General features: G+C 55.6%; 1 protein-coding gene across 1 annotated transcript in view; it reads left to right on the top strand.

Moving 5' to 3' along the window:
- LOC133355251 (S phase cyclin A-associated protein in the endoplasmic reticulum-like) overlaps nucleotides 1–23945 on the top strand; it is a 227935-nt gene that overhangs the window by 164195 nt on the left and 39795 nt on the right. Inside the window, 1 exon segment of the mRNA XM_061572635.1 lies at nucleotides 3880–3995. Coding sequence (XP_061428619.1) covers nucleotides 3880–3995 — 116 coding nt within the window.

A 23945-nucleotide genomic window follows, 5' to 3' on the forward strand; every position in this document is an offset into this window, starting at 1 on the left:
GCATGCAGCCCAGCGGGGGTTTCGGAAGTTCACAAATCTCTACGTGATCCACCAATCCCTCACTCCAAAGCGTGGGACCATTGGCGTGTCTTGCCACTTAAGGTCGCCACCTCCAATTTACAAAAAAAAAACACCACAATGCTTCATGGGAAAAATAAGAAGAAGAATATCTGACAATAACAGAAAAGAGGACCACTCCATGTGAATGCATTGTCCCGAGTGGTGTAGCATTGTTACGCGACTGGCGACAACCCGGGACATGTAATGTCCAGGGAAAATGTGCAGATTTCCCTGGGAAGCAACCGCCTCCTCGCTCAACAAGAGAACAGATCCTGGGAAAAACGGGACAGGTGGCATACCCCTGCGCCACCACGCGTGGCCCAGTAGCTGCCCAGAAACGTGTGGGCAGAGACTCGGCGTGCTGCGAGCCGGCACGGTTTGGGGTGGCACGCCCCGCTGGCTCCCGTTCCCGGCCCTGGCCCAGGCGCGGCGCTGAGGCACCTGGGAGCCCTTGAACCCGAGACCCAGGCGGAGGCGCCTTGGAGGAACATGACATCGGAGGTTTCGGATATTCCTCCTCTCACAACCGCCCTCACTTCTCCCATAACTTCCCCCCCCCCCCACCATCCCCCTACCATCCCCCCACCATCCCCTAACCTGATGGTTCCAAAACACAGTAATACGCAACATGAAACAAATCTGTTGCTAACACCGCGTAGACGAGAGACGTTGACATGCGATCTCTCTGTGTACTGTGGCCTGAGTAATCTGGGTGGGGGTGAGGTGGGGGGGCGGGGTGGGGTTGGGGGCTCAGCGGCCTGGAGGTGGTGGGGGGGGGGGTTTGTGGGGACCAGTCGGTGATCTCGATTAGGGGGCCCACCGTACCAGAGAGGTTGAGAACCGCTGACCTAACCCCACCCCGCAGCGTTCACCCAAGTGCCCGTCACCTCCCGCCTCACCTCCCCCCCCACCTCCCCCCCCACCTCCCCCCACCTACCCCCCCCACCTCTCCCCCACCCTACCAGCTGATGTCGTTAACGGTCAGGGCAGCAGTCATTAGCCACGCCTCATAGGCCTCTCCATCTGAAGCCCGGGCTAAACTGCCCGGCGTTTACGCCCGTATGAGTTTCTTTTAACTGAAGAAATAAAAAAAAAATGGGAACATTGCTGATTTTTACGGCTTGGGTTTCCAACTGCGCCGGAGCGTTGCGGCGGCGGTGGCGGCAGTGGCCTTGTCGTCGTGGAGACAATTTCCGTTCAGCGCTTCGCCCGTTTCGCGAAAAATTTGCGCGCATTTGCAAATAGTTTTATTGTTATTCGGGCGATTTTTTCGCAACTTGGCGGGTGACAAAGCGACGAACGATGCCGTCGGTTAAAAGCCGATTCGTACTCTCGCGATCAACGCGGTGCATTGCCCGCGTGAGTTTAGATCGTTTCTTTGGCTGCATGTGTCGCGCGTGCGGTTGCTGTGCGGGAAAACCCTCCCTGCTGTCCGGGCGCGACACCGTGCCCCGATTCGTCGGTTAGAACGATCGTCGCGCTCGGGATTCGTGGATGGTGTCCATGCGTGATTTTTTTGAGAATCGGTTACAGTAAAACCTTGGATTGCGAGTAAGTTGGTCTGCGAGTGTTTTGCAAGACGAGCAAAAATTTTAAATAAACATGAATTTGATAAACGAGCGAGGTCTTGCAATACGAGTAGTACGTGTATACGCTTTGTTTGCCGAGTGTCACGTGATCACAACTGATAGACGAGTGCTTTGGATTACAAACACGTTTCCGGAACGAATTATGCTCGCAATCCAAGGTTTTACTGTATTTCCGATTGACGTACAGATGATATGCAACCACACGCTAGCTGTACTCAATGAGAAATGGTACAAATGAGACTGAGACCAAATGAAGAGGGTGTCGAATCAAATCGCGCCCCCGAGTCACCGATTGGTTCGAGGGACCCCATATCATTACGCTTCTACGCCCAGCTCACACTGCGGCTAGTGCAGAGCGCCCGATCCCTACATTGTCCATTCGTCTCGTCCAACGGTTACCGTTGCATTTTATCGCAGCACTTTTGTACTTGCGCACGTACATACGTAATGTGCGCGAGCGAGCGAGTGGGCGCTTGAGCGAGTGAGTTAACGAATGTGCCAAGCGAGTGGGCGAGCCAACGAGCGGGCGGACGAGCGGGCGGACGAGCGGGTGCGATGATGGGGCAGTCGTTCCCTAGGCAGCCTCGAGGGAGACGCTGCCGATGAAGCAAAAAGCGATGGATTTTCTGGACGGTGACCGCATCTCGCCCGTAAGATCTGATTAGGATCGCACGGAAACTGATTAGACGGGGATGGGGGAGGGGGGATGACCCACGTGGTGGTTGGTAGGGGGGGTGAGGGGGGGTCGCTGTGATGTTTCTCTAAGTGCGCCCCACACCTGCGTGCTGGCGCCCTGCACGCCCGTGCGGCTGAAGGCCTCGGCCGTGCCTCTGACGAGCAAGGGGGGGGGGACGCGGGACGCTGTACGGAGCCTCCATTGGAGTTGTGATACTGGCAGCAAGCTGCTGATGAGACCCAGAGGTGGGAACTCGTGGAATACGACCGAGACACGGGATGCACTGTCTAGGTTTTTTTTAATGCTTTCCACGCAGAGTTGAAAGCGGTAGTGCTTTAACTCTGTCTGTCCGCCTGTATTAGGGGGTGATCGCTCTCATGAATATGAATTCCTGCAGTCACGAAAATAAGTCAAGATTTAACTCTCGTGAAGATGATCAATTAGAAAACCAGCCGAATTGGACAAACGGTTGGGCCAGAATTAGACGATAAAAACCAGCACCGCCGCCGTGGGTAGCACTACAGGAGCTGAGCGTCAGACGTCATCCCAAAGGATGCGCGGCGGAACCCGGCCTGAAAACGCACGGGAGAGCAACAGGGCAGCGCACGACCACAAACAGCTGTGCTGTGGCTAGCCGCAGAGAGAGTTGGGGGGTGGGAGCGGTGAAACGGCAGCGAGGAGATAACTGCGAAGCACCCTGTGAGAAGCAGTGCTTCTTGGCGGCCGGGAACGTAGGTGGGTGGCTACGTGTGCTGGCCACCCCCACCCGCTCACCCACCCACCCACGCGCCCCACTCGCCAACCATGTTCTGGCGGCCGCGTGCGTCGTGCACAGCACTCGATATGACCGACAGATGACGAACAAGCGCACGACACCTCTCATGTACTCTTCGGTTCTTTCGGTAAAGTCACGTAGGTGGAAAAAAAAAATCTAATTTTTATTTTGTATTCTTATTTTTTAATTTATTTATTTAATTTTTCACCTACGTGACTTTACCGAAAGAACCAAAGAGAGTATGGATCCTTGCAGTCACGAAAACTTCAAATCTAGAATGAACCACCTCTCAGATGTAGATCCTCATGTAAAATGTGGTCAAGGCACAGGCAAGCAATTGTTTTGCACACCCCACTAGGCTGGGGGAAGGGCCTCCACCAAAGGGAGCTGTGGAGGGTACTTTGGCCTACTCCTCCACGCTCGCTTTGAAAGATGTGCCGGTACCCACACTCTACCCCACCATGCGCCGAGCTGCTGATCGAGTAACCGTGCTCGTGGGAGCAGTGCCGTCATGGTTCACGGACTGAGCTATGATCCCGTTGATAAACGCCGCAAGTGGCTTTTACTACGCCGAACCTGTCCCGGCCCTGCACTGAGTAGACATTGTGATCTTGGTTCATCAGCGATGGCGAGACCAAGGCGGCCGGGCCTATTGTCCCGGCCACACCCCGCCACTCCGGCCTTACTCGGCACGTCGCGAACAGCACTGGGCCCGACAGTTTCCGTAGAGGCCGCACGGGGCGGCGTGTTTATTTGTCTCCATCCCCTTCGGTTCGCAGAACCCCGCGGACCAGGTGGCGTTCCAGCTGAGCGGCGGGTTCGAGAGCCTCGGCCAAATCCTGCAGGTGATCGCGTCGGCCAGCTCGCCCAACACCATCACGCGCATCCCCTTCAAGTGAGACGCGCACCACCACACGCGCACGCGCACACGCGCACACATGCACACACACGCACACACACGCACGCGCACGCACACATGCACACACACGCACACACGCGCACGCACACACACGCGCACGCACGCACACACACGCACGCACGCGCATTAACGCACGCACGCACACGTAGCAGTAGCACGTGCGGGCACAGCAATGAGAGCAATGGTGGTGCAGGACAACAGCACGTGGCGCACGCAACTGCAGAGCACATGGACGCTTGTGGCGGTTGCGAAAGAAACAAAGTCCGGCCCGGGTTTTTAGGTCTCTAGGGATGATGCGTGCAGGTGGATTGCACGAGCAGTGACACCCAGAGGTTCACATAGTGACCCACAGACTCACATGGAGACCCGCAGGCTCACATAGAGATCCATAGTCTCACATAGAGACCCACAGACTCACATAGAGACCCATAGACTCACATAGAGACCCAGAGGTCCACATAAAGACCCACAGCAGTGACACTCAGATGTTCACATAGTGACCCACAGACTCACATAGAGATCCAAAGACTCACATAGAGACCCATAGACTCACATAGAGACCCACAGACTCACATAGAGACCCATAGACTCACATAGAGACCCACATACTCACATAGAGACCCATAGACTCACATAGAGACCCACAGACTCACATTGAGATCCACAGCCTCACATAGAGACCCACAGACTCGCATAGAGACCCACAGACTCACAAAGAGACCCACAGACTCAGATAGAGACCCACAGACTCACATGGAGACCCGCAGGCTCACATAGAGACCCACAGACTCACATAGAGACCCACAGACTCACATAGAGACCCATAGACTCACATAGAGACCCACAGACTCACATTGAGATCCACAGACTCACATAGAGACCCACAGACTCGCATAGAGACCCACAGACTCACAAAGAGACCCAGTGGGCCATATAAAGACACACAGACTCGATGTCTTCATCTTGGTCTTTGTGACATTGATCATCATCATCGTATCAACATTCAGATGGTCATTTTGGTGATCATCATCATCTTCGTGACCGTGCTCACACTGATATCGATCACCACTGTAACAATGTCTTGTTTATCGTCATCATCGTAATGGCCCCATCATTTTGGTCATCATCATTATCATCATTGTCGTTGTCATTACGGTCATAATCAATTAATTGTTATAGTCCGATAATAATTATTGTTCTCACAATCGTTGCATTACTGTCTAATTAACGTCGACGATCATTTTAAGAGTCACGTTATTATTTGATTCATCGTAATCGCAGTCGCGTGATAATTGTTTTCCTTAGCCGCAGTTATCGCATTGAACCCCCCTACCCCCCCCCCCTCCCATCATCAATTTCTCCGGGAACTTTCCTCCCGTGCGCCGCGCGGAATTTCCCTAAAGAAAACATCCCTCGAGATCGCGGCGCGCATCGCCCCACGTACCTTGGCGACGTTGTCGTCTCGTTGACTTTGTCCGGCCGCGCGATGGGGGGGGAAGGGGAGTGGAATGGGGGGGGGGGGGTTTTCAGGCAGACGAAAAAATGCGTCAAATTTCCCCCGGCCCCCCTCCACCCGCCCCGCCCCCCCCTCGCCTTTATTTTCGTAACCTTCGGAAGTGAAAGCAGTGGTGCGGTTTGTTCCAATTTTTGTTGCGCGCCTTTTGTCGTTTCTGGTCCCGGGACGAAGAGACACACACACGCGCGCACGCGAGCACGCGTGCGCCAAAAAAATGAGGAGACACGTTCGGCTGTTAAATTATTTTTGCGCCGCCCGCGCCGCGTTTTTTTGCCGACGGTTCCGTTTGCGTTCCACGCTGGTGGGCGCGGGGCTAGCCGCGACAAGTCGGGCCGCCCGGCATTAGCGCCGCGCCGTGAAACAACAAGAGAGGAGGCCAGGGAGCCGGCCAAGCCTGTCCACCGAGCGAGCCTCGGCACTCGGCCGTCGGCAGTGAGTGAGTGCGAACAAGTTGGGTGAGTGCGGTGACTTTCACGGTCTCGCGGAAGTTGCGTGGATGATTTGGTGGTGAACGCGAAAGTGATGAAGACCGTGATGAAAATAAAGGAGGAGACGCCTTCGGCAAAGTCGACGATGATGATGATGATGACTTGGATAATGTGACTTGCTTACTGATGATGATCATGGCCATAACAACCCTTGTCCTATAATGATCGTCGTTTTAAAATATTTCGCAATAATGCAACGATAATGAGGACACTCATTATCAATTGACTCTGATGGTGATATTTAGTGTCAGGCTGACCATGATGGTGATGATGGAAGTGATCATGATGATGATCACGAATGATTGGACCGCTGTTGCTGAAAAGCAACATCCTGGCGTGCCTAAAGAAGGCGGTTATTTTGTTTTTATTAGTGCATGCGACCTGTCCTGGTGTGTGGACCAACGTAGACACTGGCCAATGGCGTAAAGCAGCATGGAGAGGTGTATTTTGCTGGTAGGAACCACCTGGTTCCATCAGCCCACAGGGGATTATTGTGTCCGTCCGTCCGTCGTGCAGGGAGGGGCTGGGTGGGGAGGGTGGGGCTGGGTGGGGAGGGGCTGGAAGGGGAAGGGCTAGGTGGGGGGTGGGAGGGGTGGGGCTGGGTGGAGAGGGGCTAGTCACCCCGTGGTGCCCTTATAAAACTCAACGTTTAACCTACTCACGCCGGCTTGTGCCCGCCCTCACAGTCGGGCATATTTGAGAAATAAACCACGCCGCCGTTGACCCTGGCCATTGACCGAGCAACCCAACGTTCCTACCAGCTCCCTCCGCAGGAGGAATGTGTTTATGTTTGGGCCGAGACTCACGACGGAACGGCAGCCAAAGGAGGGAACGGTGCCCGAGACTAAAATCCACCGCGGATGTGGGGCGGTGAGATCAGCGCTTGGGCTCAGCAGCTGGATGGGCCCCTTATGTTGTGAGACCAGCGAGAGATGGAGAGGGCTTGGGAAAGCCTTCATTCAAATGTCTCGTGGCTGATAACGATGATGACCTTATGGGTGGCTACGGATCGCTTTGGAAACCACGTGGCAGTGGTGAGCAATTGAACCGTGCGAAACCGCTGCACCACCACTCTGCAGCACGCACACAAAGGCGGAGATCCCCCGTATAGACTATACAGCCGGGGGGGGGGGGTGGGTGGGGGGGGGGGTCATACTGTCGGCAAGCACCTATGAAGGTCGACATGGCGCACCAAGGGTAGTGTGCCTCGCATCGTGTTCTGCCACCTTTGTCTCCCGGTGTATCGTGTTTTACACACCGCAACAAGTACTGACAGCCGAGTCGACCCAGTCCCATTGGAGGTGTAGGGCACTCATGTGAGCCATGGCCGGGAATTGAACTCGGGTCACCAGGTTCGGGGGGCAGCATGCTAACCACTGCGCCACCGCTTCTACAATTATACAAAAAGACAAAGACAAAGATCACCCGTATAGCCTTAACAGACTGTTGGGGCAAGTGCTATCAGCGAGCGATGAAGGCTGGCACGGCACACGAGGGGGTGGGTGGCCAGCACCACGCGATGTTTACACATCACACCAGGTACTCATTTAAGGCTGAGTCGACCTCCGGGAGCCCCAGGACCGGTTCAGATAATGGTCACTGGCGTTGGTCGTGAGCGGGAATTGAACTCGGGTCGCCGGGATTCGTAGCACGGCGCGCGAACCGCTACACCACCGCTCCCCACACAGTCTTTGACAGATACACACGCACAAAGACACACACACACAAAGACACACACACACATCCTCTTGCGCACACAAGCACACGCACCCAGACGCAAACTTGCATGCGCGCGCGCGCGCATATGCACGTGCGCCCGCACCGAGCTCGTAAGCGCGTGAAGTGCAGACCCTCACGCGTCGCACAAGCAGCTGCGTGGGCGCGTCGCATCAGACGGCGGCACACGAAGAGGCAGCCGCGCGTTTTGATCGCTCGCAACGAGCTCGTGGGGCCACACTGCTGCCAGTGTCTCGTGGCCCACCGCCTCCCTCGCCGGCACGCCCGCCACTATGCAACCCGTACCTCTCCCGTCTCTCCGTCGTGCACAACTGTGCCCCACCGAGGCCACGGCCGAGTCGGGGGGCGGGCGACTCAACCGCACGTGCCCAACGCCACCGCCGACTCCCTTCGAAGGTGGTGATGGCGGAAAGCTGAGTGGCGCCCCCCCCCCCCACGTGTAGTTTCATTTAGAAAGGCCGCGTTGCGCTGCCGAATCGGGGGGGGGGGGGCTCTTGTGATGGATTCTAACTTCTTGAGGCTGTGAGAGATGGATGGGGCTCTTGGGGATGGCCTTAATGCAGCAGTGGACGGGACGGATCATGGCTGGTGATGACGTTGGCCAATTATTGGGGGGGCTAAGAATGGCGATGTTTCGCGTCGCCCCGTGCCGGCCGGTGCTCCGTCGCCATCGGTAGCTCCCACGTTTTGGGGGGATTCTTCTTCCCTCCCCCACCCCACTACCCACAACCCCCCTCCCCCACCACCCCCCCCCCCCTTCCCCTCTCCATTGATTCCACCGCTCGAAAGGAGAGCCAGATTTTTTCGCCAAAGCGAGTGTCCGATTCCGAACTGGCGGTGGTGGTGGGAAGCCGTGCGTTGGAGCCTTCGTGGCTGCGGGCGGCTTGGGAAGGGGGTGGGGGGGAGAGGCAAATCCGGGTAACCACTGCACTCGGCGGAGCCTCCTCCCCGGTGTATTGTTTCGTCGCCGAAGACACGCGCGGAGGCAACGGAAACATAATTGCGCCCGCTCTCGATGTGCGCGCGCCCACTCACTCGTCCGTTCGTTCGTCCACTCACTCGTCCTTTCCCGGGCTCCAATCCCAGCCACGGTTGACATCGGTGGCGAGTGAAACCTGAACCGGTTGTGGGCGCGCGCCCCAGCCCCCTCCCCCCCCCCCCGCCCTTAGCGACCCGCACTGACCAGCAAGGTGATGTACGGTCAAACAATCCCCAGGATTGACGAGGCGTGCAGATGCCCACGTGCAGCAGCAGGATTGACACATGCGGCTGTAATTGCGTATCGTGTATATATCAACAACAAAAAAGTTGCAGGCCTTTTGTCAATTCACTGTTGCGTGAAAGCCTACCTTTGCCGTCTCGGCCACGGTGATTGTTTGCTCGCACTTTACCACGCTGGCCAGAGCGGGCTACCGACGACGGTTGGGTGTGCTTGCCGCTTGCTTGCGGTATCGCTCGCCCACCGACGTTCGCCGTGTGCCGGGCAATCCAAGTTCGTAGCGCGCCGCCGCTCCGCGGCTCCTCTTTGTACTCGCCCTCGTGAATTGTCTTTCGAAACGCGTTCATCCTCGGCATCGCCGCCTTGCGCTCCCGTGATTAGCACGTCGGAGACGGTGTTTCGCGAGCGGCCTGCCATTGCGTTTGATGGAACACGTTTTGTGCTGCACGGTGTCACTCTCAGAAAGCTTTCGATCGCCCACCGCACATGTGCACACCTCGCACGTGAAATGTGCTCCCTGTATACCCTCGCAAAATACACAGACATAGATTCCCCCCTTTTCAGCCTAAGAGATAACGGGGGCAAGCACCAATGAAGGCCTATGGGGGTGGTGTGGCCAGAGCCACGCCCGGCCGCCTTTGTCTTCCCGGTGCTGACGTTTTGTACGTGGCACCTCGTACTAAATTTTAAGGCTGAATCGACCTATTTGAGGCCCAGGGCCTTTTCACATATCACCGATGTTGGCCGTGAGTGGGAATCCAACTGGGGCCACCGGGTCCGTAGCGTAGTGCGCTAATCACAGCGCCACCGCTCCTCGCGCGCACACACGCGTGCGCACACACAAAGAACTCGAGAGAAAGAGAGAAATGAAGGGACGAGGATGAAGATGATGCGGGCGGCCTCGCTCCTGTCCTGGCGACCCTCTCGGTGCGGAACCGGGGGAGCGCCGAGAGAGCACTTGTCACCGCAGCCCGCGTCGCCCGCACAACGAGGCGGCGGGGCGGGCACGGAGGGGCTGTCCCCCTCACCCCCACCCACCCACCCTCCCGCTCGCGATTCACAGAGGCCCCTGGCCGCCCCCCACGGAGAGCGTCATTTATTACGAGATCAAAGGTGGAGCGCTAGATTACCTACGAGAGCGGCTCTCTTTATTTCCTGCTGCTCCCCTCCATCCTTTAGTAATATTATTACTCTTAGCATCATTGTCGCGTTCCTCTTCCTCGTTATTTTTATTTTTATTATCATCATCTTGCTTTCTTTGCCTCGGGCGCCTCTCGTTGTTGCATTCGTTCACTCGCCTGCCCGCTCACTCGCTCGCTCGCTCGCTGACTCACTCACTTGCCCGCACGTGCAGGAGATTGCTTTGTTGTTCATGTCCAGGCCACCTTTGGTGTAATGCATTAGCGAGGACAGCTCCCCGGCTCTTCAGACACCCCCGTCCCCCACCATCACCACCAGGAGGAGGCATCTGAGTGGCGGCGGGGGGGGGGGGGGGGCTGATCTGGTTGACGCTTATTAAGCAAGGTTATTTATTCATCGTCGTCCATCGTCGCACGGTAGTTTCCCCGCACTGCGCTACCGTCCCGGTCGCACGGGTTCAGCTCCTCGCCGCGAGCGTACCGCACCGGCCTCCGCCGCTCGCCTCGCTCGCCAACAGCGCTTTCCTCCCGGCTCGGCGGCTTGCACGGGCCACGGGGGTGGTGGTGGTTGTGGTGGGGGTCTCGAGGCCCAGGCCACTGCCACGGCGTGGATCCAGGAGCGACGGGCAGCCAGGCAGATCGAATGCGAGGAACGCCGCACGCACCGCAGAACGCCGATCGCTTTATGTGCAAGTCGTGGCGAGGGGCTCCCGTGACAAAATATCCCTTTTGCAATTGAGACCTGGCGGCAAAACAATCAAAGGTCGAGATGTTATCACTGCTGGCTACTATTGATGCCACCACATTGCTCGATCGCACAGCTGCGGCAAAGTTGACGCCTGACCTCCTCGGCTCTGACCTCACGTTATCTGACCATCTGGCTCTCCGAGTCTTTTCTCATCGGTAGCGTTGCAAATTGTGATCGCGACACTGCGCCGAGAATGACCGGGAGCTCCGTGCGGCGAACCCCGAGTGGCCAGCGTCACGGCAAAAAAGGTTTTTGGGCTTGCACTTGACAGCCGCAATTGGCCACACTCGGAACGCGAGCACCACACGTGACCTACCTAACTGCGGTGGCGCTCATTCATACCGCTGGGTGGGCAGAGGGCGGCAAGGTGGGATTTCATTTAATAAATGCGTGCCAATGTTTCAAAGGTGAGGTCATTATTCGTGATAAAATCGCACTAAAACCTTCACATTTCAAACGGCCGGTTCGATCTCGATAAACGGGGGAGTCGCCGTACAGCCGTGCCCGCGTCGAACTCGGATATGGCTGTTGGGCGGCTGGGCGCGAGAGCGCCAGCACCGCGCAGGGAGCCAGACCGCCGTGGCAGATGTCACCGCGGATCTGCTTTCCCCTAAACGACGGGTATCGTCCGCCCGTTACAAAATACGCGCGCATCTGCCATTCCGCGAGAAAACGGATCAATCTGATAAAAGCCAGGGGCTCGGAGGGAAATCTGCGGAAGTACGGCGAAGAGATGACGGGCTCGAAAGAAATGTGGTTGTTTTATGTTTTTGTAGGAGACTGGTGAGCCTAAACAGAAGTTATTGCTTGGGTACATCACGTGACCACAGACGTTATAATGCAAGCTGCTTAATGCAAAATGAAATATAATCAGAACACTGTTTTGTCTCTCGACATTAAAATTAAACATATTTTCTCGGCCAGTAGCCCGTTGTCTTTCCAGACCAATGTAATCCAGCAGCAGTATTTGTTTAATGGGGAAAACTCTGGAGCGGATTCGACAGTCTGGGTATCATCAGCAGAGCCAGGCTTGTTAATCAGATGCTGCAGGATGACCACATGTGATTGGCAAGACCGCTGCATCTAAACGATGGGACCCCCGTTCATCTCAAAAAACAATCCGCGCGCATCAAACCCGTAACGCTTTGCTGCGTATCAAAATTGTTGAAAGTGCTGTCATTAGTTTAGCTTACAAAAGTACAATTAAACATCTCGCCACAGTGGCGAGATGTTAACTACCTCGCCTGGTATACAGGAGGTCGTGGGTTCGATCCCGACCCTGATGTCTGCTGTATAGTTGGAGTTTGCATGTCTCTCTCCCCGTGCTCACGTGAATTTTTATCCGGCTCCTCCGGTTTTTCCTAATACGCATGTTTCATTTAGAAGCATGCGTATTAGAGTATTTGGCTGCTGTATATTTCCATGTGATGATGAGCCACTTTGTTGAGCTCTCATTGGTGGCCAGGTCTCTTCTGAAAAACAGCTATTTAGTTCAGTGGGCCTTACCTGGTCAAATAAAAAAAACTATATTCTTGGTTCTTTTGGTAAAGTCACGTAGAAGGGAAATAATAAAATAATAAAAATATAAAACAATAACGACGTTTCGACTGCAAAACAAGCAATCATCATCAGGTGTGAAATCCACAGCAAGAAAATGTTTCACACCTGATGTGGATTGCTTGTGTTGCAGTCGAAACGTCGTGAGAATTTGTATTGTTTTATTTTTGTTATTTTATTATTTCCCTTCTACGTGACTTTACCGAAAGAACCAAGAATATGAATCCCTGCAGTCACGAAAGCTTTAAATCAAAAATTTTAACTGTTTAAACACCTTACATTGAATCGAATAATGTTACACTATTAGAATAATTTTTTCTCTTTAGAATTTCCAAGCGGATATTTGCTTGCATCCCATGAATTTGTGGGTCCTTGATTTGCTTGGGGTCCCTAAACCTCGCACCACCACTGCAAGTACCGGTCGGCCTTCAGTCCGTTGTCTTTATTTGTCGCAACAGCAACAGCTTCCTGACGAAAAAGAGTTGAAGGAAGCACTCGAGCCGAAACAATCCAAACCTCTCTCGTCTCGGCGAGTCAAACTCGTAGACGCACGACGCTGAAACCCGACTGTTACGCTCGTGTCGAAAGCGCGCGCGCAAATAACCGACCGTTCACGATTTGTGGAAGCGACGCGCAAATTACTCGCCAACTCGCTTGGGGAGGCCTTCAGCCAGCAGCGGAATGATTAACAGCCGACGGATATTTCAAACTAGGCTCGCGAAGCGGACGAGGGTCTACACATGGGAGGGTCAACAAAAATTGAAACGATACGGAAGAAGTGAGACGAGGAAGGAACCGATTCATGGAATTGACGATCTGTTCAATTGCTCGGGGGGGGGTAGGGAGGCGAGTCGTGGGCATCTCGGGCCTCGCGCCGCCGCACCCTGCAACTTGCCGACTGCGGCCGCGGCTTACGACGGACGCGCCCCAGGCGGTCGCTCAGGAGAGGACCTCGGCGTTAGCGGTCACTCCAGAGACAAAGACAGCGATCCCTCGTTTAGCGTTACAGCCTGTCACGAGAAGTGCTGTTAGCGAGCGGCTATTAAGGGCTTCCGCGGAATTCCGGGGAGGAGGTTGAGGGAGGGGGGTGAGTTGGGAGTGGTGTGGCCGAGGCCACGCACGCCCGCTCAGTGGCGCTAACCGTTCCACCAGTGCCGAGATTTTTTTGTGACCGCACGGTGCCGAACACCGAATTCTCTGGATTATGAGGACGCTCTGTAAATCAAGGACGCAGGAAAATGCAGCGTCGTGGGAAAGCCGGAGGGAGACATAGGTGTAAAATATAAAGTTACAAAATATGTTGAATGGACGCTGGGGAAGAAATGTGTGTCGAGCAATCCTGGAGAATACAGTCATGGGGAAAGTGCTAATAAAGTAATACAAATCTGGTCACACGTGTAATAATGGTGGAAGCGGCTGTGACGGTAACGAAGGCTACACGCCGGATTACAAGACGCAACGTGATAGAAAATAAGCTGGTATTTTACAATGTGGGGGTGAGGGTATTTTCGTGTTTAGAGTCGACCTCGAGCCTTGGTCCGCGAGGCCGTAGGAAGCGTTCCGTGGAACCGTTGCAGAGCTCGGCGAGTTTCTTCGCAACGCATTTCTTTTTCCTGCGCTGCGATTCGCGAGACATTGATCTTCGGGTTCAGACTGCTCCGTGGCTTCATAATGGTTGGGAACCACCGCTCCGGAGGAAGCCCAGGCTAGGTTTTGAATACAAAATGAGCTTAATTCTAGATTTGAAGCTTTCGTGACTGCAAGGGTTCATACTCTTAGGTTTTTTCGGTAAAGTCACGTAGTTAAGAAATACAATTTAAAATTACTAAAAGTAATAATAGAAATAAAATAATAAATCACGAAACGTCGTGATTTATTATTTTATTATATTTCTATTATTACTTTTAGTCATTTTTAATTACATTTTTTACCTACGTGACTTTACCGAAAAAAACCTAAGAGTACAAAATGAGCTACTGTTATGGACGTAGCTTCATGCCCATGAGTTGAGCAAAGGTTGCTGGATTCCATGCAGAGTGCACGATGATGGTGGTAGTGGTGGCGACGGTGGTGGTGGCGGTTTGTGACGGTGGTGGTGGCGGTCTGCGGTGGCGGCGGCGGTGGTGGCGGCGGTGGTGGTGGCAGTGTCGGTGGTGACGTTGGCGGTGGAGGCAGCGGCACCGCCAGTGCCTTCGTTGTCGTTTGGGGGGCGTGGGGGTCGTGTCTCTTGAATGGGATTAGCGCTCGGCGAGATTCGGGGCGCGCCGCTGCCCTGGGGGATGCGGGTGAGCTGGCGTGCGTCCGCAGAGATGAGACGCGGGCGGCACTCGCAGGCCACGGTAAATATTGTGCCTCCGTATAATTCCCCCCACCTCCCCTCCCCCTCTCACCTTTCCCCGTGTGTGTGTGTGTCTCCCGCTCTCGCGCAGGCAGAGAAATCGGCCCTTCTGGCCCCCAAGGCACAGTTCCATTTCACGTGATAGCAATTGGAGGGCCACCCGATTCTGGCCAAGAATCGAACCATTTTCGTCTTTTTTCGGACGGTGTCAATACGTACAGCATCCCAATGCAACCGCACGCATCACCACAGTGAAGGAAGTACACTGGGGTAGAATGGGAGTTGAGGGGGAGTGCTGGGGGGGGGTGACGAGGGTCAGGAGAGGGAAGCATTGAAGAATTGAGGGCAGCGGTCTCGTTCGCTCCTTTAGCCAAACTGTACCATGAGCATGATGTGCATGCACATGTAAAGGCAAAGGTGCAGTCTGGAATTGTGGTTGGTGTCTGTCGGCCACATCTAAAAATGTTCGGGGGTGTCCAGACCCCCCCCCCCCCGAGAGCGTGAGGGTCTGTACGTTCATCAGACGGTGATGGGAAATTCCACATTCCTCCAGTGAATGCTCGGTGACTACACAGCATAGCACTGTGTATCTCTTCGTCTTACCTCGTTAACGCGCACGGGGGCGGCGGGGGGGTTTGATTGCCGCAGTCCATCGTCCGTCCGGGGGTCGATAAAATAGATACCGCTTTGTGCGGAAAGTTAACAGTGGCTGGGCTGCCGAGAAACCGCCCCTCCGCCGCAGGAGCGTGGCAATTCCGCCGCTGGCTCTGCAGGTCGGGGTGCGAGCGAGCGGCGCTCGTTGTGAGAGCGGCGCTCGTTGTGAGAGCGACGCTCGTTGTGAGAGCGACGCTCGTTGTGAGAGCGACGCTCGTTGTGAGAGCGGCGCTCGTTGTGAGAGCGGCGCTCGTTGTGAGAGCGGCGGGAACTCCGTTTGGCCTTTTGGGGGCTCGTCGCCGGCTCTGAACCCCCCTTCGCGAGCCTCTTCACGCGTCGCTCGAGCATCCATCGCTGGGGCGGAGAGGGAATGCCTGCCTGATCTCCGGGCTTAGTGAGGGTTAATCCCCACCAACATAGCCATCTGTTACACTCGCCCTGCCGCTGCTGCTATGCCGCACGTGGCAATGGGCTGGCTCAGATTAATACAGCGGCCTCGCCCCCATTCCTCCGACCGCGGGCCACCGTCGTCCCCTCCCCACAAACCAACGCACACGTTTGGGTCTTTGCGATTCCGTTCTTCCTTTGACGCGTTGCCACCGCCACACGCGCACGTGGCACGTTTACCTTGCTGGGTTGGAGTTGCCGGCCGACGACGACGTGCCCATGGGGCCGTCACCGCGAGATGTGCGCTGTGCTACGTCCCGAACGTTTTGCGCCGGGAGCCTCCGCAGGAACTTACGGTATATCCCGAAAACACATCGGAGCCCTGCCATCGCCACGTGGCATCTTAACCGATCATATTCTTAACCGATCATATTCTTAACCGATCATTCATCGCTTTCAGCTGCAGTCAATCCACTTCTGGGTGAACGCCTCCCCCCGCCATCGTCATTTCTTGACAATCCGGCGATGCAGTCGCCATCGGAGAGCGTGGATTCCCCGTGACTGTTGTGCCCAACCCCCCCAACACGTCCCCCCATTCCATCACGGACTCCCAACTTTATGCCGTCACCCCCCTCCCCAGCGCTCCGCACGTTACCGCTGTCATGTGTTGCACAATATCAGCGCAGTGTGCCGTTGATTTCTGTGGATCGGTTGGCATTTGTCGTGCTGATCTTTTCAACCTGCTCTTTGAATCTTGAATTTTCGCCGGACAGGTATGCGTTTCGGTAGGAAGGAAGATGAGATGGGTGGGTGATTAGCCGGCCGGGTAAATGAGTGCACAGGAAAGGGGGGGAGAGTTTAGGAAGGTTGGTGGGTATGTGTGTGTTGAGAAGGTGGGGAGTGGTAGTGCAGCGGTTAGCGCACTGCACTATGAACCCGGCGACCCGGGTTCGATTCCCGCTCACAGCCAACTCCAGTGACGATTATCTGAACCGGTCCTGGGCCTCCCCTAGGTCGACTCAGCCTCAAACGAGTACCTGGTGCGGTGTGTAAACATTGCCACTAGGGAGACAAAGGCGGTCGGGCGTGGTGCTGGCCACCCACCCCCTCGTGTACCGTTCCGGCCTTCATAGGTGCTTGCTAACAGCACTTGCCCCTACAGTCTGTTAAGGCTATACGGGGAATCTTTGTTTTTTGTTGAGAAGGTAGCCAGGTAGGTGGGTATGTGGGTGGAGTAGGTAGGTTTTGTGGGAAGGTAGCGAGCTGCGTTCCTCTTCCTGCCCTCTCGGTGTCATTCCAAGCACGCTGCCGCTCCGCGCTTCTGCGTGGTCTTCTGCGTCCATCTAAATCATCACCCCCCCCCGCCCCCCCCCCCCCCGCTCCCTCCGGCCAGCGCTACTCTCTGTCGGTACTCATCGCGGTGCCGTCAATCAGCGCGCACCGCAGCGCCTCTGGTGCAGCGTTCCGCGGTCGGGCCGCGTTTTGTTCTGCATGACGTCCGACGGTTCTCTCCCGTATGCTGGGAGGCTCCTCCAGGGGTTTCCTCCCGCCGCACGAAGCGAAAACTCACAATCACGCAGTCATCAGACTCGCCACGGTGCTTCCTGCGCGAGCAATTATCGATTATAGTTTTGCGCGAAAGTTTTCCGCAGTTGTTAAAAACCGCTGTGCACCTTTTGAGCACCGTGTTTTTTTCTGCCCCCACCGACCCCGACCCCCCCCCACCGTGCGCAGTCGAAGCTAATAAATGAGCCACCATGTGTCTCGCTCGCGGCACGGCCCAGCCACCGCAACGTCGGTCGGATTAAACGGGCCCGCTAATCCGTTGCGGATTTGGCTTACGGCCGCTAATCTCGACGCGCGTGTGTGCTTGCGTCCGTGCATGCGGGTGTGTGGGTGTGTGCGAGCTGGAGTTGCCTAGTGGTTAGTGTCCTGTGCTATATGAATTTTACGCAGGTTTTGTGTGCGTAAGGGCGGCAGTAGTGTCGCGGTTAGCACGCTGCGCTACGAACCCGGCAACCCGAGTTGGATTCACGCTCACGGCCAACACCGGTGACGATTATCTCAACCGCTCCTGGACCTTCTATAGGTCGACGCAGTCTAAAATTAGTACCTGGTGTGGTATGTAAACATCGCCACTGGGGAGACAAAGGCGGCCGGGCATAGTGCTGGCCACCCACCATGTTGTGTGCCGTGCCGGCCTTCACAGGTGCTCGCGAACAGCACGTGCCCCAACAGTCTGTTCAGGCTATGCGGGCGATCTTTGTGTTTGTTGCATAGGGAGCGGTCGTGCGGTCAGCATGCTGCGCTACGAACCCGACAGCCCAAGTTAGATTCCTGCCAATGACGGTGGCGATCATTTGAACCGGTCCTGGATCTCCCCTCGGTCGGACGCGGCGGCGGCGGCGGCGGTCACACCAACCCCTCCCGCGCAGTGCTCGCCTTAACAGGTGCTCACGGACATCACTTGCCCCAACGGTTTGTTTTGAGGGATCTTTGTGTTCGCGAGCCTCCTCGCAAGTATTTCATTAGCGGTGACGGCAAACGAGGTGAAGGAGAGAGGAGACGCCGCTGCTCTTGCCGCTCATCCTTTTAGCGCTGGTCTACGTCTCCCCAAGTCTTTTGGGTAACACTGTGATTAATTTTTTCCAGTGTTTCTTTCGGCCAAGTCCTTTATAGGCACACAAGTTCGACCGTGCTTGCGGGAGTTGCAGTGGCTCCCTGCTACAGACCGACAGACGTGCAGGCAGGCGGACGGACGGACGCAGCATAACGCATTCACGCGTTCAACCACAACACTAAGATTCCCCTAGTAGCCTTTCACAGGCTGTTGTTTTGGGCAAGTGCTGCTTGCGAGCATCTATGAAGGCCAGCGCTACACACAAGGTGGCGGCTTGGCCTTCACCACTTCTGGCCACCTTTGTATCACACCCTGCCGGGCTGAGTCGACCTAGGGGAGGCCCAGGACCCGTTTGCATATTTGCCACTGTTATTGGCCGTGAGTGGGAATAGGAACTCGGGTTTGCGGGGTTCGTAGTGCAGCGCTTACCACTCCGCTGCTGCTCCCCATCACAAACGCTCACACAACAACAACAAAAATGATCGCCGTTCACCACTAAGTGCCGATGACGTGACTACCGCGCTTGCGCCGGGCCGGGTGCATTTTGAGGCTGCGTGAAATGTCGAAGGCCCGCTGGCAGTACGTCACAGTAGAAACCCGGTTGCCATGGGTTGACTCACTGAGATGATTGACAGATGCACCGAACTGCACACACCACAGTGCCAATTTTCTGCGTTTTAGCCACACACACGGGGGGACACATAGACCACGCGCTCTGCGCCACGAATAGCATCTGCGTGGAGCGACTCGTACCGCCGGTGTAGGCCCAGGGCTGGAAGGTGGGGAACACCGGGAGGGGGAGGGGGGGCGGCTGGGTGCTGGCTGCGGCTCCGAGCCCGTTGCTCACTTTAAATATTTCACGAAATTACCGGCGATCATCGACGGGGCGCTCGCAAATTGCCGCCAGGGTGCTTTGCGAGAAATTGCGTAGAGTGAAAAAAAGCTAAGCAAAGCGGCAACAGAAGAATTATCGTCAACAGCAGCAGCGGCAGCGGTAACAACGGCGAGCGGCAAAACGACAACAAGCCACAATGTGGGAGATGAAAGCGAGCGCTTGATGTCTCGGGGTCCACCTGCTTTATGCTTTGATCACGAGGTCAAATTTTCCTTCTGATGGGATTGTAATTATTTTGTTTGTAGTCGAGATATATTGCTGCATCTCTACCGGCGCGCGAGCGTTTTTCGCCGAGCGCTTGCGCTCTCCACGCGGGAAGCGTGCCCTCTCCGCGCGGGACGCGTGCGTGCACATCGCCAGTGCTGTGCGCGGATGCCTATCAACAACAGTAATAATAATGACGACGGCAACTTGCCACTGCATAGCGTTCGCTCCTCGCTCTCGAGCAGAGAGGACGACTCGGAGGAGTAGGAGGAGGAACCGCAGACCAAGCGGGGGAAAGGCAGCGGCAGCAGCCACGCGGTGACCCGGCGCGTCCAGCAATTGCTCAGACTCTACAGTCCTCTGTATGTGAAGGTGCTATCGGCCAATGAACGAGTGTTCATACACGTCGGAGGAAACCGGAGCACCGGGTGACAACCCACGAGAGGGAGGGTTACTTTCTCCCCGTACAGATGGAATCGATGGAGTTACGCGTGTGCTGTGAGCCAGGGGAAGGGAGTTGTCCAACATTCTAGATTTTAAGCTTTCATGACTGCAAGGATTCATACTCTTTGGGTTTTTTCCGGTAAAGTCACGTAGGTTAAAAGAAAACAAATTAATAAATCACGACGTTTCGGAGGCAACACAAGCTTCCGTCTTCAGGTGAAACCGTCACAGCAAAATTTCTGAATCAGCAAAAACAAAAGGCGGCTTAATCCTAGCTTGCTTATCTACTTCTGCCATCTACGTTACAAAGGCTCAGTTCCAGCAGCCGTACTAACCATCTCACAACAACAACTCCTCTCTCGCGGCCCATCCTGGCTCCTCCCCCCTTAACTAGTATATAAGGTCGTGCCTCTTGGGACTTGTCTTTACTTGATACAGCAATTTTGCTGTGACGGTTTCACCTGAAGACGGAAGCTTGTGTTGCCTCCGAAACGTCGTGATTTATTAATTTAGTTGTTTTCTTTTAACCTACGTGACATTCTTATGATCCACCCACCTCCACAGGCCTGGACTTTAGGCCGTGTGCGTAGCCACCACTGACCGGCTACCGATGTCGGCACAGCGCATTAGGGGGCGGCGTGGCTATACACCACCCCGGATCGCCTTGTCCTTACACACCGCATCAACTACTCACTTAAGGCCGAGTCGACTTAAGGGGAGGCCCAGTACCGGGTTATCACCGCCGCTGGAGTTAGCCGCAGTGTGCAAACAGCTGCTCCACCACGGCACTTGTGCCAGGCTATGTGCACTCTAAGGCAACGTGAAGTGTCGAACACCCACTGGCAGGAGGTCACGGGGTAGACCCAGGTGCCATGGGTTGACTGACTGAGATGATTGGCCGTTGCTGACCGGGATGACTGGCACGCGCACGCTCACGCGAACCTCGGCGCCCAAGCGCCCATTCGCACACAAACTCACTCGCGTGGCCGTTGCCTGAAACATCAGCCCACCCTCGTAATGAGGCGGCGTTCATGACGGAGGCGGTGATGAGATTCCAATTTGTTTGCGCCGGCCCGCCACCACGAGCCCGTTGTGTTTCACCCTCAAGTCGAATTCGAAAATATAAATCGCGCACGACCCTCTAAAGAAAGCAAACTATTTCTTGTTTGCGTTCAGCTGCGCCGTTGCTTATTTGCCCGGTGTGGGGGGGGGGGGGGGGGGGGGGCTGGTCGCTAGACCCGCGCATGTTTTTGTCCATACAGAGAAACAAAAAACTGACAGGGCAAAAAAAACTCTCAGGTCCACCGCCACCGCCGCCTCACCGCTTGGGAACAGGATTTAAAAAGAAAAGAGAAAAAATGACGAGAAGCGGAGTAGCAGTAGCGGCGGGAGGGGGAGGAGGGAGGGAGGGAGGGGGGAAGGGGACGGCGGTGAGAGTTGGTGTTGAGATTGGAGAGAGGGGAGATGGGGGGGGTGGGGTGGGGGGGGGCTTGAGAGAAAAAGTCGCGTCGCTGCGCCGAGAGAGAGAGAGAGACGGCTGCTGGCGCCCACGATGTCGCGGCGGCCGTGCCTCTGTCATCCCTGTGCAAACATCCTGAAACGCGAACTGCGGCGTCGGCGGCGGCGGCGTCGGCATGGCCCGCCCGCGCCGTGCCGCGCCCGGGCTGCACCGCCACCTCCACCGCCACCGCCACCGATGAGCAACTCCTGCTAGCGTGAAGGAATGCAAGACACTCTCCTCCGCGCCTGGGAGGCAGTCAAACTGAGCGGTACATTTTAGAGATGTTTTTTTTTGTGTTCTGTTGGGGGGCGAGGATGCCGCGCGCTTGGAATCGGCGTCCCCACAGGTCGATGTTTCCTTGCGCGGCAGTTTGAGACGATGGTGCGGGTTTCTTAAATCGGAACCCACCCCCACCACCCCGCCCCGCAGCAGAATGAACGGTTGCACCGCAGCGAGTCGGTCGACTTGGCCGTTCGTACGTGGTGGGGTAGAGTGTGGGTACTCCAGTACTCTTCCACGGTAGGCCTGGCCTGCATGGAGGAGGAGGCCAAACACCCACGAGACGGCCTGCCTCGAGCTCCCTCGAGTCAAGTGCGCCAGCAGTGGCGTGAGCAAGCAGTTGCAGGGATGCACCTCTACCGTGTTGTTGGAGCCTTGCCACTGCTTGGGGCCTCTTGCGTTCTCTCTCTCTCTCTCGTCACCCGTTTGACGCTTCTACCAAGTGCCCCCCCCACCCCCCCCCCCACCTCCACAACCCTCCAGGGTGTCCAGACACCCCCAAAGTGTTTAGATGTTTTAGATATGACGAAGAGTCACCCGCGCATGCTGATTATGCTGACGGCGCAAACTCTGAAGTAGGGCACAGCGTCCAACAGCTGTGGCCCAGTGGAGCTGTCCCTGGTGCGACGGGGGGGGGGGGGCGTAAACTCCACAGTCCTGTCTGTGATGTAGGTAGTCACCACTGGGGGTCCCCCCCGCCCCCAAAGTTCCAAACTTTGGCTGTGTAACCCCCCCGCCCCCCTGACCCCACCTTTGGTGGTGAGATGTTAACTACCTCGCCTGGTATACAGGGGGTCGTGGGTTCGATCCCGACCCTGACGCGGCTGTATATTTGGAGTTTGCGTGTCTCTCTCTCTCTCATCATCATCACAGTGGCTAGGAGATGTTAACTACCTCGCCTGGTATACAGGAGGTCGTGGGTTCAATCCCGACCCTGACGCCTGCTGTATATTTGTAGTTTGCGTGTCTCTCTCTCTCTCTCATCATCATCACGGTGGCTAGGAGATGTTAACTATCTCGCTTGGTATACAGGAGGTCGTGAGTTCGATCCTGACCCTGATGCCGGCTGTATATTTGGAGTTTGCGTATCTCTCTTCGCGTGGTTTTGTGGATTTTTCTCCGGCTCCTCCGGTTTTTCCCTCTACATTTAGAAACATGCATTTAGAATATTTGGCTGCGATAAATATACATGTGACAAGCCCCTTAGTTGAGCAATCATTTGTGGCCAGGTCGCTTCTGAAAAAAGAGCTATATAGCCCAGTGGGCCTTACCTGTCCAACCCTCATGCCGCCTGTATATTTGGAGTTTGCGTGTCTCTCTCTCCGCGGATTTTTCTCCAGGTCCTCCGGTTTTTCCCTCCACAATTAGAATGAACGTGCGTTCGGATGTGTTTGGCTGCTGCTCGAAACGTGATGATAAACCACTTGGTTGCGCTATCATCTGGAATGGCCAGGTCATTCCAAATGACAAAGAGCTGCTTTGCTCAGTGAGGCCTTTGTAAAAAAAAAATGTGTCTTTACGCTTCCTCCCCCATCCTCGTATTGCCGTTGTGTCCGCAGCGCTGGGTTATGTATTATATATATATTCGTGTTTGTGGTGGAGCGAATCGATGCGCGTACTGCCCGCGGCCACGTTCCATGCGGGAGGCTTGCCGAGATGAGCCGCGGAAGAAGAAGACGTTTTTTTTTAAAAAAGTTTTTTTGGAAAAAAAAAGTTTGACAGAAATAACCATAACGGACACTGTTGCAGTTTCTGTACACGCGGGCAGGCGGGCGGGCGAGCGCAAGATATCTCTTATCGCAGAGTGAGAGAGAAATAACGTCTCTGTCTCGCCGTGCGAAGCTGAGCTATGCAGAGGCTCTCGCCTCGTTCTTTGTAAGTCTCGCTTTTGCAGGGCTCAGGCCCCTGAAGGCCCCCACAATGCCAAGCGGCCGGTGACCCAACAGCGCTCTCCAGGGTGTTACGGATGACGAGTTGACGCGCGTTTCTTTGAATCGAGCCAGGATATTGTGAGAGCTTGGGGAAGATCGACGAGGATGATGGCAGAACGAGAAGTGAAGGTGGTGGTGGCCTTTCAGTGTGGTGAGCGGGCGGGTTGGTGAGTGTGTTGTTTGTGCTGACCAGCAAGTGTGGTGGTGGTTGGACACTGCGTGGATTAGGTTAAACAGTCAGTCTCGTAGACCGAGTCCTCAACGTGGGT

The sequence above is a fragment of the Lethenteron reissneri genome, chromosome 50 (assembly GCF_015708825.2).
Source record: "Lethenteron reissneri isolate LAM-NWPU_2019-01 chromosome 50, ASM1570882v1, whole genome shotgun sequence".
Taxonomy (NCBI): domain Eukaryota; kingdom Metazoa; phylum Chordata; class Hyperoartia; order Petromyzontiformes; family Petromyzontidae; genus Lethenteron; species Lethenteron reissneri.